The 16157-nt window shown below is 38.8% G+C and overlaps 3 protein-coding genes across 7 annotated transcripts in view; all 3 read right to left on the bottom strand.

The window, feature by feature from the left end:
- Window positions 1-10487, bottom strand: part of LOC132158112 (gastrula zinc finger protein XlCGF57.1-like) — a 129963-nt gene extending 119476 nt beyond the window's left edge. Inside the window, exon 1 of one of the 4 annotated variants that reach the window (XM_059567653.1) lies at window positions 10350-10487. The gene's annotated coding sequence lies outside the window, so the exon portion shown is untranslated. The remainder of the gene's footprint in view (window positions 1-10349) is intronic. The other 3 variants (XM_059567577.1, XM_059567803.1, XM_059567727.1) reach the window with 3 other exon arrangements.
- On the bottom strand, window positions 987-7217 carry LOC132091761 (zinc finger protein 501-like). Of its 2 annotated transcripts, XM_059497959.1 has the most exons (4): window positions 7052-7217; window positions 6495-6720; window positions 5671-6410; window positions 987-1280 (listed from the first exon to the last, which is right to left on the bottom strand). In XM_059497959.1, exons 1-4 carry the CDS (start codon window positions 7200-7202, stop codon window positions 1243-1245), a joined length of 1155 nt encoding a protein of 384 aa, XP_059353942.1. In that variant the 5' UTR covers window positions 7203-7217; the 3' UTR covers window positions 987-1242. The 2 variants fall into 2 exon arrangements, with proteins under 2 accessions (XP_059353942.1, XP_059353888.1); XM_059497905.1 differs by having other exon boundaries at window positions 5671-6720.
- Window positions 10488-14918: 4431 nt separating the features above from the next.
- Window positions 14919-15693, bottom strand: LOC132098654 (zinc finger protein 239-like). Its single transcript, XM_059504780.1, has one exon. It carries the CDS (start codon window positions 15624-15626, stop codon window positions 15201-15203), a length of 426 nt encoding a protein of 141 aa, XP_059360763.1. The 5' UTR covers window positions 15627-15693; the 3' UTR covers window positions 14919-15200.
- Window positions 15694-16157: the final 464 nt, after the last annotated feature.

Raw genomic sequence — 16157 nt, 5'->3', positions numbered from 1 at the left:
GCTCTCTGAACGTCACAGACATCGCAAATTCGCGTCGCGGCTGATGTGAATGGTTTTGACGCGAACTAATCGCACGCGAACTATTCGCTTTTTCGTTTCGTTTCGTTTCGTTACGCATCCGGTGTGAAGGGGCCTTTACATCCCTTACGAAGAATAACCATGGTTTGTAGTAACCCATGGTTTTTTGGCGTGTTGACTACCATTTGTATAACCACAGATTTACTACAAATACCATGGTTAATATAGCAAAACCATGGTTAATTTGTGGTTACCATGGTTTAACTATAGTAACCATGGTTTTTTGGTTTTATTTGTAGTAAAACCATGGTTAATTTTCGTAAGGGATGTCCTTTAAGGACATATTTCAACGATGAAAGTTGGTCATGTGCTGGAAGTTTTTCAACCATTCGGCTTTAAGTGTTGAATCAACGTTGTTTCAACTTTGAAACCACAACTGACCTTATTTCAACCATATTTCAACGTTGAAGGTCGGTCATGTGCCGGCTGGGATATTTTAAATGTAAATATGCAAATTAAAGTGAATTTAAAGTGGAGAGGTACTCACCTCTCCACAGAAGGGGGATGAAGTGTGGGGATTAAATTTAGAAGGGGACGGCGTTAGACTTTGCTGGACTCAGTATTGTCTTAGCGTGTTACAAACGGCGATGTGTGAGGGAACAAGATTGATGAGAACGGGTTGGAGGGAAAGAGGACACGTTCCAGGTAAAGGCTTGGATGGCAAAAATGGGGTCTGGGAATGTCACATCTAAGATCGATCTTGATGAGTTGGACAGTCCAATTAGCAATGAAATGAAAAAGAAATATGTAAAAATAATTGTAGAAGTCATACCCTGGATTTAGAATCATGGTGTTCCCAAAAAGAAAATGTGCATTTAGCATAACAGCCCTGAACAAAGTAAAAGAGAGTTTGGAAACGTGGAAACAAATTAAGAGATTATAAAAAGTGGAAAAACAAACAAAAAGACAAGTCAAAGGAACATAGAAATTTTTATTTTTATTAAATAACAGGCATGAAGCAGCAGAACGCAGAGAAATACATTTCAATGTCATTTAGGAATGAACTAAAATTATAGTTCTGTAGCATGTGAAGATAAAAGAACAGATCATATTATTCAGAATTCTTCTCTTTTTTCCCTTAGACTTTGATCTGGACTCCTGGCTTCACCCCTTTAGAGAAATGCCACAACAGCACCAGATTTAGCCAGCACCGCTGCCTCCATCCTACAGCGCAGCTGCATCTGCACGGCAATCCTTGCCACCTGACGAAAGACAAACACAGATCTTCAAACTGACCCTCAACAACTTCAACAGCATCATTATCAACCAGAAAGTCTGCCACCAGCGACTGCGTAAGAGTAGTGAAATACTCCATGACTGGAGTCAGCACCATATCTAAAGTTTATGAGAGAATGACACTGCAGCCTGAACGAGGATGAACTGGAGGAAAGAGGAGCATGTTGAACTGTCCACATTTGAGAAGTATTGGCTGTGTGGACACCTGAATACCTTCACAACAACACCAGAAATCCTCTGACAAGAGCCAAAAGAGAGATCAAAAATATCAAACAGTGAATATATTCAGTGATTATATTTCCATTCTGATATGTCTGACAATAAGCGAGATGTTTTCGTAAACTTTATATGTATAATGGGTAAATCCAAGAAACCTTCCTCCAAAGCTCCTGAGAAACTCTGCTCAAGTGCACTGAGGGGAAAACCTGCTTTAAACACAAAGGATGCTCACACTAAATGTTGATTTAATTAATTTCATTTCAAGTAAAAAAAATCTATTTCTAACATTATTTTGACAGCATTCTGATTTTACAGCATGTACAGGAAGTGCCTAATGCTTCTAACAGTGCTGTAGCTCTGCAGCCAGGTTTCTTGAAGCATCTTGAAAACGTTGCCATCAGTCTAATGTTTGCTGGGTACTGAAGTACATAAATCTTTCTTAGTGTAACACAGTATGCAAGATTTAATCTGATAACACATTTTTTTAGACTGAAGCCCTATAAAGTGAGCACACGCTTTCGAGTGCAGTTTTGAAAACACTAGACACTCCACATAAAGCATTAAGGCGACTGATATTGTGGTCTGCTGGCATCTCCGTGTGGTCCTGCAGCTTGCCTTTCAGTTATTTATAGATGTATAAAAATTGTCTTGACAAATGTAAAAAAAATACAGATTTTGCGGTTGAACTGTATACATCAATTTTGAATTATTATCCATCCATCCATCCATCTTCTTCCGCTTATCCGGGGCCGGGTCCCGGGGGTAGTAGTCTAAGCAGAGAACCCCAGACTTCCCTCTCCCTAGACACTTCCTCCAGCTCTTCTGGGGGGACACCGAGGCGTTCCCAGGCCAGCCGGGAGATATAGTCTCTTCAGCGTGTCCTAGGTCTTCCCCGGGGTCTCCTCCCAGTGGGACGCGCCCGGAACACCTTCCCGGGAAGGCGTCCAGGAGGCATCCAGAACAGATGCCCGAGCCACCTCAGCTGACCCCTCTCGATGTGGAGGAGCAGCGGCTCTACTCTGAGCTCCTTCCGGGTGACTGAGCTTCTCACCCTATCTCTAAGGGATCGCCCAGCCACCCTATGGAGAAAGCTCATTTCGGCCGCCTGTATCCGGGATCTTGTCCTTTCGGTCATGACCTAAAGCTCATGACCATAGGTGAGAGTAGGAACGTAGATTGACCGGTAAATCGAGAGCTTCGCCTTGCGGCTCAGCTCTTTCTTCACCACGACAGACCGGTACATCGACCGCATTACTGCAGAAGCTGCACCGATCCGTCTGTCAATCTCCCGTTCCATCCTTCCCTCACTCGTGAACAAGACCCCAAGATACTTAAACTCCTCCACTTGAGGCAGGAACTCCCCACCAACCTGAAGTGGGCAAGCCACCCTTTTCCGACTGAGGACCATGGCCTCGGATTTGGAGGTGCTGATTCTCATCCCAGTCGCTTCACACTCGGCTGCAAACCGTCCCATTGCATGCTGAAGGTCCTGGCTTGATGAGGCCAACACGACAACATCATCCGCAAAGAGCAGAGACGAAATCGCGTTGTCACCAAACCTGACCCCCTCCGGCCCCTGGCTGCGCCTAGAAATTCTGTCCATAAAAATCATGAACAGAACCGGCGACAAAGGGCAGCCCTGCCGGAGTCCAACACGCACCGGGAACAAGTCTGACTTACTGCTGGCAATACGAACCAAGCTCCTGCTCCGGTCGTACAGGGACCAGATAGCCCTTAGCAAAGGGCCCCGGACCCCATACTCCCAGAGCACCCTCCACAGTCGAATGCCTTCTCCAAATCCACAAAGCACATGTGGACTGGTTGGGCAAACTCCCATGAACCCTCCAGCACCCTGTAGAGGGTATAGAGCTGGTCCAGTGTTCCACGGCCTGGACGAAAACCACACTGTTCCTCCTGAATCCGAGGTTCTACTATCGGCCGGATTCTCCTCTCCAGTACCCTGGCATAGACTTTCCCAGGGAGGCTGAGAAGTGTGATCCCCCTGTAGTTGGAACACACCCTCCGGTCCCCCTTCTTAAAAAGAGGGACCACCACCCCGGTCTGCCATCCCAGAGGCACCGTCCCCGACTGCCACACGATGCTGCAAAGGCGTGTCAGCCAAGACAGCCCCACAACATCCAGAGACTTGAGGTACTCAGGGCGGATCTCATCCACCCCCGGTGCCTTGCCACCGAGGAGTTTCTTGACTACCTCGGTGACTTCAGCTTGGGTGATGGACGAGTCCACATCTGAGCCCTCAGCCTCTGCTTCCTCAATGGAAGACGTGACAGCGAGATTGAGGAGATCCTCGAAGTATTCCTTCCATCGTCCAACGACATCCCCAGTTGAGGTCAACAGCTCTCCACCTCTACTGTAAACAGCGTTGGTAGGGCACTGCTTCCCTCTCCTGAGGCGCCGGACGGTTTGCCAGAATCTCTTCGAGGCCGACCGATAGTCCTTCTCCATGGCCTCACCGAACTCCTCCCAGGCCCGAGTTTTTGCCTCCACAACCACCTGGGCTGCAGTCCGCTTGGCCTGCCGGTACCTGTCAGCTGCCTCAGGAGTCCCACAAGCCAACCAGGCCCGATAGGACTCCTTCTTCAGCTTGACGGCATCCCTTACTTCCGGTGTCCACCACCGGGTTCGGGGATTGCCGCCTCGACAGGCGCAGGCACAGGAGACCTTACGGCCACAGCTCCGAGTGGCCGCTTCGACAAGAAAACAGTTCTCAATTTTGAATTTGGTAAAAACAATGATCATTATTTCAGATGTTTCTAGTCTTAACCTGTGGGCCCACTTGTCATTACATGTTTTAAACTGTAATATCTTAGTCTGAATTTAAAGTAATCTTGACAAACTACTGTATATATCCACTGAAAGATTAAAGACTCTAGTTTTCATATTTGGTGACTAATTTCTGAAATATTTTACAGAGCAACTGTAATTTATTAATTTGTAAGTACTCAGAGTCAGAGAGCGAGTTCTGACCTTTACTTTTAAATAATGATGCACATATGAAATCATGAAAAAAAGAAAGAAAAAAAAACGTAAAAACCTCCAATAATTTTCATGTCAAGGGTTAAAAAGATAACATTGATTCTATTTTTGGAGAAAAAGAAAGGTATGAAAGGGACAAATAAAAAAATATATCTAAACCTCACATAAAAGTGTTACAGCCTCTAGGCCTCCTTCGTAACAGTACATAACGGTTTGTAAAAAGCTTCTACTTTCCTTCAAGAGTAAGCAACTACAAGTGACACACATGCATTCGACAATAGAATATACCGTAATTCCTCAAATAAGCCGGGGCCTTTATTTACCTGAACTGAAGAAGGTAACAGGATTTTATTTGAAGCAGGCTTTTATTAGAGGCAGGCCTTTATTTCTAATTCCATCTGTTTGATAAGTAATTGTTTTAAATAACCGGTTTTAAATTAAAAACGATAGCGTTCCAGTGGACAGGCATAACATTAGCACAGAATCAGTTCAGAATCAATCACCAAAAGAATCAGTTCGGTTCAGATGCTCTGTGTGTCGGTCTGCTTCACGCTGAATCACGCATGCGCAGTATCATCAGCTCCTCGGTTATCGAATCAGACGCGTCCGACAGAAATGCTTCTCGGTTCAGTGTACTGGTGATCTGAAAACCGATGCAACCGGTTCTTAACTCGAGAACGAGAAACGCTCCGGCAGTGGGCGTGTACGTTTGTTATCTGGCTCTGCTGCACAAATTTCCCCCGGCCTTAATTTGTCCGTGTTGACCACGCCACCGGCCACTATAAGAGGCCCGGCATTTATTTGACTACCGGTTTTTATTTGAGGAATTACGGTAACATGAAACTCATCTAAAATTACAAGTATAACATTTATATCATGAAGCAAAATGATATACAATAATAAAACATTACAACGACATTGTTCTTTGGGTAGGAACTCCATCTTTGAGTTTATCTGAATCTCAGTTGAATCTGCTGCTTTTGAAGATGAAGATGAACTTTATTAACTGTGAAAACTTGTGTCTGTCATGTTGCTTGTAATGTCTGGTAAGGACAGATTTATCCAGGTGATATTTTATTGCTTGCAGCATTACTGCAGTATTAGATCTGAAAGTGCTGGATCTGAAGATGATCTACTTACTGTGAATGGTTTTTGTATGACTGTGTAGAGCAGATGAACGATTGAAACACTTCCCACATGCAGTGCAGTGATACGGTTTCTCTCCAGTGTGGATCCTCTCATGTGTTTTCAGACTTCCTGCATGAGTGAATCTCTTGTCACAGTGTGAACACTTGTATGGTTTCTCTCCAGTGTGAATCATCTCATGTGTTTTCAGACTTCCTGCATGAGTGAATCTCTTGTCACAGTGTAAACACTTGTAAGGTTTTTCTCCAGTGTGGATCCTCTCATGTGTTTTCAGGTTTCCTGACCGACTGAATCTCTTGTCACACTGTGAACACTTGTAAGGTTTCTCTCCAGTGTGAATCCTCTCATGCAGTTTTAAACGGCCCGCTGAAATAAAAGTCTTTTCACACTCAAAGCACATGTACTCTTTTACACCAGTATGAAGTTTCTGATGTTGTTTCAAGGTTTGTAGCTGCGAAAAACTCTTTCCACACAAATCACATGAATGTGGCTTCTCCTGTGTATGAACTCTAAGGTGCTGCTTTAGGACTGAAGCCCACAAAAATGTTTGCCCGCACTGATCACACGAGTACAGTTTATCTCGAGTGTGGATCTTCATGTGACTCTTAAGGTTTGATGATTGTGTGAAACTCTTCCCACATTGATCACACGTGTACGGTTTCTCTCCAGTGTGGATGTTCATGTGCTCTGCAAGGACTTCTTTTCGAGAGAAACTCTTCCCGCACTGATCACATATGAACGGTTTCTCTCCAGTGTGGATGTTCATGTGACCCTTAAGTGTTGCTGATTGTGTGAAACTCTTCCCACATTGATCACATGTGTATGGTCTCTCTCCAGTGTGAACTCTCATGTGAATATCAAGATTATTTTTGCGTGTGAAACTCTTTGAACACTGAGTGCAGGTGAAAGATTTCTTGGCTCTTCTTTTCTTTAAATCTTTCTGTTTGGTCTGAGGGCAACTCAAAAGTTTTTCTCTGGTTTTGAAATGAGTTTTCTCCTCAACTTCCCTCAATTCTTCACTCTCCTGGTTCTCTTCAATCAGCTCTGAAATAAAAGTAAAAATTGTTAGTTTTCAGGAACTTTTCATCAACCCTGTTACCAAAGTTACTGTAAGAAAAATAATCTCTGAAACTATGAATAACTGCTATAATTTATGGGAAATAAATTAGTAACCAGCTAATCAGATTTTGCTTAAGTCATTACTTACTAGATCAATTGTGTTTACTTTTGATTTATAAAAAGCAAACTGTATAGAAATAAAAATGTGGTTAAAATGGCTGCAAAATAAAACTGTGAATCAGCCATTTAACTAAATCTGATTTAATCGAGTTTTTCAGAATCACGGATTAATGAGAAATCAATAATAAACACCAACCTGTTTGTTCAGTATCTTCAGTGTGTTTGATTCTGAGGGTTGAGGCTTCTTGATCTCTCATCTTCTCTCTGTCCTCTTTAATAAACTCAGACTTTACGGCTCTCCTGGTGATTTGATGCTTGTCTTCTCTTCTGAACTGATAGAGATGCATTTATTTATTGGTGAACTACTGTGGGAGGAGCTTCACTGAAGATGAATTGCAGCATGAGAGAAGATGAAAAAAAAAAACACCGTACCAAGATCGGTTTTACAACACATTGTTAATATATATATTTTTTATACATAAATAATGGTAAGAAAAACAGTTGAAAAACTAAACACAGAAAAAAAAATATTGTTGACACCAAGGAAATGAGCTTTAAGTGGCAATTTACAGGAGATCTGAGGCATCAGCATAATAAATGAGCTGAAAACCAGAGCTATTTACATGAAATAAAGAGTCTTTTCAGCAGCTCTGTTAATATTGATGAGCTTCTATCAACACCCATTCAACAAGCAGTGCCGTCGCTTCCTACACGCAGAGTACGCAGTCTGCGTAGGGCACCAACTCCCAGAGGGGGTGTTCTGTCGATTTGTGCTGCCTTGTCGAAAAATGCTACCTCCCATTAAAACCAATGGTAGCATAATTCGATAGCGAAAAGTGTTACCTATCAGATTTTGCTTCATGCATGATATTAATAAGGTGTGAGGCTTTATTAACATGTACACCTACCCCAACCCTAAACCTACCCTTACAGTATGATCAATACAGTGTTGGTAGCATAATCTGATAGGTAGCATTATTTGTCAGAACACCCACCATCCCAGTTGCTCAAAAAAAAAAAAACCTTCCGCCATTCTCCCGTCCGCGCTCGCGACCGCTTGCACCTCATGTTTTCAGCTGAATGTTCATAATTGATGGATGAACATCTATGTCCGGGTAAAGGACATCAGCAATCCGGCGCAGAGAAAAGAAAACTAAAAGTAAAACAATAAAAAAAAAAAAAAAAAGTTGGCTTGACGTTAGATGTTCCAGAGTCTCAAATTTAGGGACCGTCTCTAAAGTTACATGCGAAATTGGTATACACTTTTCTAACGTCAGTAGCATTTGAGGAGAATGACTTACAGTCATAAAAACAACTGGAATTGTTTATCTAGGTGACAGCTATAAAGCGCAATTGAATTGAATGTTGGATATTTATTAAAATAATAAATTATGCTACTTTTTCACATGGGCTCAAACGCAAATTTGAAACTCAATAGCATTTGAGGAGAAAGACTTGCAGTCATAAAACAATTGTAATGTGTTCATTTAGGTGTCAGCTACAATGCACACCTTATACATTTTTAATATATATTAAAATAAATTATAAATCATTTAGGTAAAAAATAGGCCCATTTATCACTTTCAGGAACATTCCTGTGAATGTTTTTTTTTTTTTACGAAAATTACCCATGGTTTTAATAATAACACCGCAAATCATCGTTCTTGTTGCCATGGTAACTGCAAATTAACCATGGTTTTATTACTTCAAATAATAATTTACAGAGGAGTATTAATATACTGTAATATATTTTTGTTGATGTTGTTGTTGCTATAAAAAAGAGCTTAGCCATCAATAGCCTTTAAAATGACTTAAAATGCATTACATAAAAAAAAACAATGAGGCAATAATGATTGGTTAATAATAAAACTGTTAAAATACATAATGTAGGCAAATACAAAATAAACAATTTATGTAGTTATTACAAATGCCTACAAAGGGAGCCAAATGCCATGTAATTGCTTCTGTTACACTTACAGGAGAATCAAATCCTTGTTTAGGCTACTGACCAAACATTTAATTCAAATAGTCACTTAATCTTTCATTTTTGGCCACCTTTTTGCTATAGATGACTCAGCCTTTATAATTTCTTCAACAAAATACATGCATATCACAACCCTTACAAAAATAAACCATGGTTTTATCATAGTAAAACTGCTTAATTTCCTTTTGCATGATTTCTTAATGCTTGAGACTATAAAATAAATTAGAGTCATAATAAAGTTATAGCCATAGGTACATGTCGAGAGCTACAATTGTAATTTGAAAATAATACAATTTATTCATTTAGTTTTTTATTTGATTAAAGTTATTTTTTCACCCCTATAGTAGGTGTTTTTTTCATCATCATATTTGAGGAAGGGGTCACAACAATACAATCCTGCTTAGGGCACCCATTTGGCCAGCAGCGACCCTGTCAACAAGACATTCAGATCATCTCTCTTTATTCTCAGTGTTTGCTGTTGGGGCCAGATTTGAGGATATAAAAGCATATAAAACTGCTTTACTGAAGTACTGTTATTTATCAAAATATGACATTGACAAAATAAATAAATTATTGATAAATTACTGACAATAATAAACAAACACTAATGACACTTAAAAACTATCTTACAACACCATAGCCTAACATGACCATATGGTAATCCTAAACTTGATTTTTTTTTTATGTACATAAACTGACAATGATCATAACATTTTTCAAAGCAATATTTAATGCTTCCTGTGTCAAACTTCATATATTCCCATTTATGAATAGATTTGACATTTCAAATCTTCAAAATTTGAAAAACGTTCATTACTCATTACAGGAACAAAATGTGTTTGGAAATACCGTTGCAATGCAGACCTATTTCAATTTTAACAAGTAAAAATAATCTAAATGTCAGCGGAGAAAAAAAAAGCTAAAAATGAAAATGGTAGCAGCAATAGGCTACTTGAGATCGATTCCCATACCCCTCACAGATTATTATTATTTATTTATGTATTTATTTATAGTATTATGACTGGGCATTCACTAACAGTTCAACTACAAACATCAAAACAAAACATCAAAACATTCAAAATCGCTCCGCTCTGAATGCATTATTTTTCCCTCACATGCTCCTACAGCAGTAACTTTAAATGATCCCGATGAAAACAAAGCAGAAACGAGCCTGTAAAACGTCGCTTCAACAGGCTGTAAAGTGTTTGATGGTTGTGTAAATGTGTGAAATACTGTGAACTGCTCGCCTCTCCGGGATTTATACTGTCCTCTAAAACCGTCGGCAATTACCGGTGATTAGTCTTTTCTCGGTACAAGTTTTGTGTTGAATGAGTCGATGAATTAATAATTTATGTACCAACTTAAAAAAAAATCTTAAACTATTGGCTTTATTTCACATCAACAATTAATCACAGTAAGATTTTCTCTGAAAGCACAGAACAAACAATAATTAGCTTAAAGAAAGAAATCTAACAGATAAAACTATTTTGACAAATACAACATACAAAACATACCTCGTTGGCTGAGTACCGAGAGAGGAATTAGTTTCAGTCTTTTTCTTCTTCTTTCTGTTTATCTTATTTCTCTTAAACTTAGCTTAGTGACCACACTTTAGTCATACATCTTTCTTTCTCTCGAGAGATCGCTTCTTCTGCGGAAATTAACCTCTTCTCTGCATACAAAGCTCACTCTTAAGCTATAGCGCCCCCTAGTGGCACTTAACGGTAGTAATAATAATAAAAATACAGAAAATGAATAGAAACGAAAATGTAGCAGTAACAAGATTGATGAGAACGGGTTGGAGGGACAGAGGGCACGTTCCAGGTAAAGGCTTGGATGGCAAAAATGGGGTCTGGGAATGTCACATCTAAGATCGATCTTGATGAGTTGGACAGTCCAATTAGCAATGAAATGAAAAAGAAATATGTAAAAATAATTGTAGAAGTCATACCCTGGATTTAGAATCATGGTGTTCCCAAAAAGAAAATGTGCATTTAGCATAACAGCCCTGAACAAAGTAAAAGAGAGTTTGGAAACGTGGAAACAAATTAAGAGATTATAAAAAGTGGAAAAACAAACAAAAAGACAAGTCAAAGGAACATAGAAATTTTTATTTTTATTAAATCACAGGCATGAAGCAGCAGAACGCAGAGAAATACATTTCAATGTCATTTAGGAATGAACTAAAATTATAGTTCTGTAGCATGTGAAGATAAAAGAACAGATCATATTATTCAGAATTCTTCTCTTTTTTCCCTTAGACTTTGATCTGGACTCCTGGCTTCACCCCTTTAGAGAAATGCCACAACAGCACCAGATTTAGCCAGCACCGCTGCCTCCATCCTACAGCGCAGCTGCATCTGCACGGCAATCCTTGCCACCTGACGAAAGACAAACACAGATCTTCAAACTGACCCTCAACAACTTCAACAGCATCATTATCAACCAGAAAGTCTGCCACCAGCGACTGCGTAAGAGTAGTGAAATACTCCATGACTGGAGTCAGCACCATATCTAAAGTTTATGAGAGAATGACACTGCAGCCTGAACGAGGATGAACTGGAGGAAAGAGGAGCATGTTGAACTGTCCACATTTGAGAAGTATTGGCTGTGTGGACACCTGAATACCTTCACAACAACACCAGAAATCCTCTGACAAGAGCCAAAAGAGAGATCAAAAATATCAAACAGTGATTATATTCAGTGATTATATTTCCATTCTGATATGTCTGACAATAAGCGAGATGTTGTTGAATTTGGTAAAAACAATGATCATTATTTCAGATGTTTCTAGTCTTAACCTGTGGGCCCACTTGTCATTACATGTTTTAAACTGTAATATCTTAGTCTGAACTTAAAGTAATCTTGACAAACTATATATCCACTGAAAGCTTAAAGACTCTAGTTTTCATATTTGGTGACTAATTTCTGAAATATTTTACAGAGCAACTGTCATTTATTAATTTGTAAGAAGAGTACTCATCAGAGTCAGAGAGCGAGTTCTGACCTTTACTTTGAAATAATGATGCACATATGAAATCATGAAAAAAAGAAAGAAAAAGAAAAACCAGTAAAAACCTCCATTAATTTTCATGTCAAGGGTTAAAAAGATAACATTGATTCTATTTTTGGAGAAAAAGAAAGGTATGAAAGGGGTTTGAATATAAAGAAAAAAACAATAGATTCACCATTTTTGATGAAACGTGAACTAAGTCTAAGCAGTGTTGTGAAGGTTACTTTGGAAATGTAATAGGTTACAGATTACAAGTTACCCTGTTTAAAATGTAATAGTGTAGCTTTTTTAATTACTTTAATAAAGTAATTTAACTGATTACTTTTTGAGTACTTTTCAAAATCTTTAATAAATGTTAATTTGCAACTGTTAATCATCTTCAATCATTTAACACCATGCAGGTTTAACCTTACAGTAGTGCTCAATAGTGTCAGACTTTCAGCATCCTTCATCACTTGAATTAAGATGATCACATTTGAACACATCCACCACAAAATCAGTTTAGTTCTGCCTTTTACTTCGAGATTGATCTGAAGGTTAAAGCAGATTTAAAATCATAAGAAATTGTTTAGTGAAACTGTTTTTGACACCAAATCTTTGCATAACTACAGGAAACACTGCTTCTAACAATGCTTTGGAAAGAAATAGTTAATTAAAAAATAATAAATAAAAGCATATACATCAACTCAAATATGGTTATCTAATAAGCATGTGTCCTATTATGTCTACTCCTGAAACAATGGTGTCTCTTTGTATATGTTGATAGTTTTCTCAAAATACGTTAAATGCTCATGAAGTGATTCAGAGCAGTTCTAGAGATTGTGTTTGTGTTTATGTACTCATATATTGAGGCAGCATAAGCGGAAAACACTGCGAGCTTATGTAGTAAGTCTTTGCCATTAATTTCCACGAGGGGTGGAGTAGGAAAAAAATTCAGACCGGGAAACTAAACTCATACAAACAAATTAATGGACAACGCTATTTTTTGTATGGACCTCACATAAAAAAGGTTTAAATCTTTAGTTTGGGGACTTCTCTCCTGAACTGCACCTTCACTCCCATTTTTTCTTTTCAGTCTCTTTATTTTGCCCTGATATATCTCTCATGAATTTAATACTCAAGATTTAACAAAACTATACTTTCTAAATTGCCTACAATTTATTCATAGAAAAAAAATGTATATATATATATATAAATACAGTACAGACCAAAAGTTTGGAGACACCTTCTCATTCAAAGAGTTTTCTTTATTTTAATGACTTTGAAAATTGTAGAGTCACACTGAAGGCATCAAAACTATGAATTAACACATGTGGAATTATATATGGAATTATATACATAACAAAAAAGTGTGAAACAACTGAAAATATGTCATATTGTAGGTTCTTCAAAGTAGCCACCTTTTGCTTTGATTACTGCTTTGCACACTCTTGGCTTTCTCTTGATGAGCTTCAAGAGGTAGTCACCTGAAATGGTCTTCCAACAGTCTTGAAGGAGTTCCCTGAGAGATGCTTAGCACTTGTTGGCCCTTTTGCCTTCTGTCTGCGGTCCAGCTCACCCCTAAACCATCTCGATTGGGTTCAGGTCCGGTGACTGGAGGCCAGGTCATCTGGCGCAGCACCCCATCACTCTCCTTCTTGCTCAAATAGCCCTTGATGCTTTCAGTGTGACTCTACAATTTTCATAGTCATGAAAATAAAGAAAACTCTTTGAATGAGAAGGTGTGTCCAAACTTTTGGTCTGTACTGTATATATTTTTGCAAATGGATTACCATTTGTATTTATTTTTAAATAAATACATTTGTAAATTAATTTTTTATTTGTGACATGGACAGTAGTTTTGTTTCTCTGCTCCAGCTGTGCGCTTCCACAGTCCATTCCATTCTCTCTCTCTCTCTCTCTCTCTCTCTCTCTCTCTCTCTCTCTCTCTCTCTCTCTCTCTCTCTCTCTCTCTCTCGCATTGATTACTCTGAGTCTGATCCAAACCATTTGGCGGAGGCACGGAGCGCGCGAGACGAAGCATTAACTGTCATTACTAACCGCGGTGTGATATTCAGAAATGATCGCTTTTGTACATCCGGCAGGCGATTATAAAATAAAAATATTAAAATAGCGGGACAAATCGTTGGCGAGGCCATCGGGAATTGTCCCGGTTCTCCCGATATTCGGTCCGCGCCTGTTTTACACAGACACGCAGAACGTGCAGGATTCATATTGTCTTTTGCGGCTTAATATTCACAGACACTAGACCATATCATGTTTTGATTCAAGTGTACTGACCTACTTTTGATTTATTTGTCCAAAATGTGGCATATTCCGTCCGCGTTATATCAATCCTGTTTTTATGACTGGATTCTACAAACCAGACTATGTTTCTGCAAAGTATCGGTGCAATTTGGGAAAGAAATCAATTAAATATGTATGTGGATGTGTGTAAATATTCAACTGTAATCCCCTTTGTAATCTTTAATAAATTTTCATAAGTAACTTATTTAAATACTCATTTTTTTCTTAGTAACTGTAACTGATTATGGTTACATTTATTTTGCTATTAAATTACTCAACGCTATTACATGTAACTAGTTACTCCCCAACATTGGGTCTAAGTTTCTCGTTGCAGGTCTTTTACGTGTGTTTGAGGTTGAAATGATATCAAATACTGCCATACTGCCCTTAATACTTCTGAATGCGATATCTACTTCATAATTATTGAGAAATGTATGAAAAAACATGTTTCAGATCACTTGAACCATATGGAAATGAGGGTTGTTAGACTTAAAGAGAAGCAAAGAAGGATCAGTTGCAAAGCTACATGACAGTATATATTGTATCCTTGATTCTAAAATACATCATAAGTAGAATAACTATTTATTTTCACAACAAAGAACAAATACATTTTTTTTATCTAAACCTCTTTTTATCTAAAAACGTACAGCCTCTACACCAGCCTCCTTCGTAACAGTACATAACGGTTTGTAAAAAGCTTCTACTTTCCTTCATGAAAGAGTAAGCAACTACAAGTGACACACATGCATTCGACAATAGAATATAACGTGAAACTCATAGAAAATTACAAGTATAACATTTATATCATGAAGCAAAATGATATACAATAATAAAACATTACAACGACATTGTTCTTTGGGTAGGAACTCCATCTTTGAGTTTATCTGAATCTCAGTTGAATCTGCTGCTTTTGAAGATGAAGATGAACTTTATTAACTGTGAAAACTTGTTTCTGTCATGTTGCTTGTAATGTCTGGTAAGGACAGATTTATCCAGGTGATATTTTATTGCTTGCAGCATTACTGCAGTATTAGATCTGAAAGTGCTGGATCTGAAGATGATCTACTTACTGTGAATGTTTTTTGTATGACTGTGTAGAGCAGATGAACGATTGAAACACTTCCCACATGCAGTGCAGTGATACGGTTTCTCTCCAGTGTGGATCCTCTCATGTGTTTTCAGGTTTCCTGACCGATTGAATCTCTTGTAAGGTTTCTCTCCAGTGTGAATCCTCTCATGCAGTTTTAAACTGTCCGCTGAAGTAAAAGTCTTTTCACACTCAAAGCACATGTACTCTTTCACACCAGTATGACGTTTCTGATGTAATTTCAAAGTTTGTGGCAATGTAAAACTCTTTCCACACAAATCACATGAATGTGGCTTCTCCTGTGTATGAACTCTCAGGTGTTTCTTCAGGTTTGGAGCCCTCAAAAATGTTTGCCCGCAATGATCACATGAGTACAGTTTATCTCGAGTGTGGTTCTTCATGTGACTCTTAAGGTTTGCTGATTGTTTGAAACTCTTCCCGCACTGATCACGTGTGTGGTTTCTCTCTGCTGTGGATCATCTCATGTGTTTTCAGATGTGTTGACTGATTGAATCTCTTGTCACAGTGTGAACACTTGTACGGTTTCTCTCCAGTGTGAACTCTCATGTGATTATCAAGATTATATTTGTGTGTGAAACTCTTTGGACACTGAGTGCAGGTGAAAGATTTCTTGGCTCTTCTTTTCTTTAAATCGTTCTGTTTGGTTTGAGGGCAACTCAAAGGTTTTTCTCTGGTTTTGAAATGATTTTTCTCCTCAACTTCACTTGATTCTTCACTCTCCTGTACGGTGTACATTTTAGGACATCCTAATGTAGGCGTGATGCCGTTTTGTCCGATGACTGAAGCCTTTTAGTCTGAGGCATGATGCCTTTTCATTTGATGATTGAGGTCTGAGGATGTCCTAAAATGTACACCGTACTCCTGGTTCTCTTCAATCAGCTCTGAAATAAAAATAAAAACGGTTAGTTTTC

This window comes from Carassius carassius, chromosome 1 (assembly GCF_963082965.1).
Source record: "Carassius carassius chromosome 1, fCarCar2.1, whole genome shotgun sequence".
NCBI classification, from domain to species: domain Eukaryota; kingdom Metazoa; phylum Chordata; class Actinopteri; order Cypriniformes; family Cyprinidae; genus Carassius; species Carassius carassius.
This window is presented reverse-complemented; position numbering and strand designations above follow the sequence as displayed.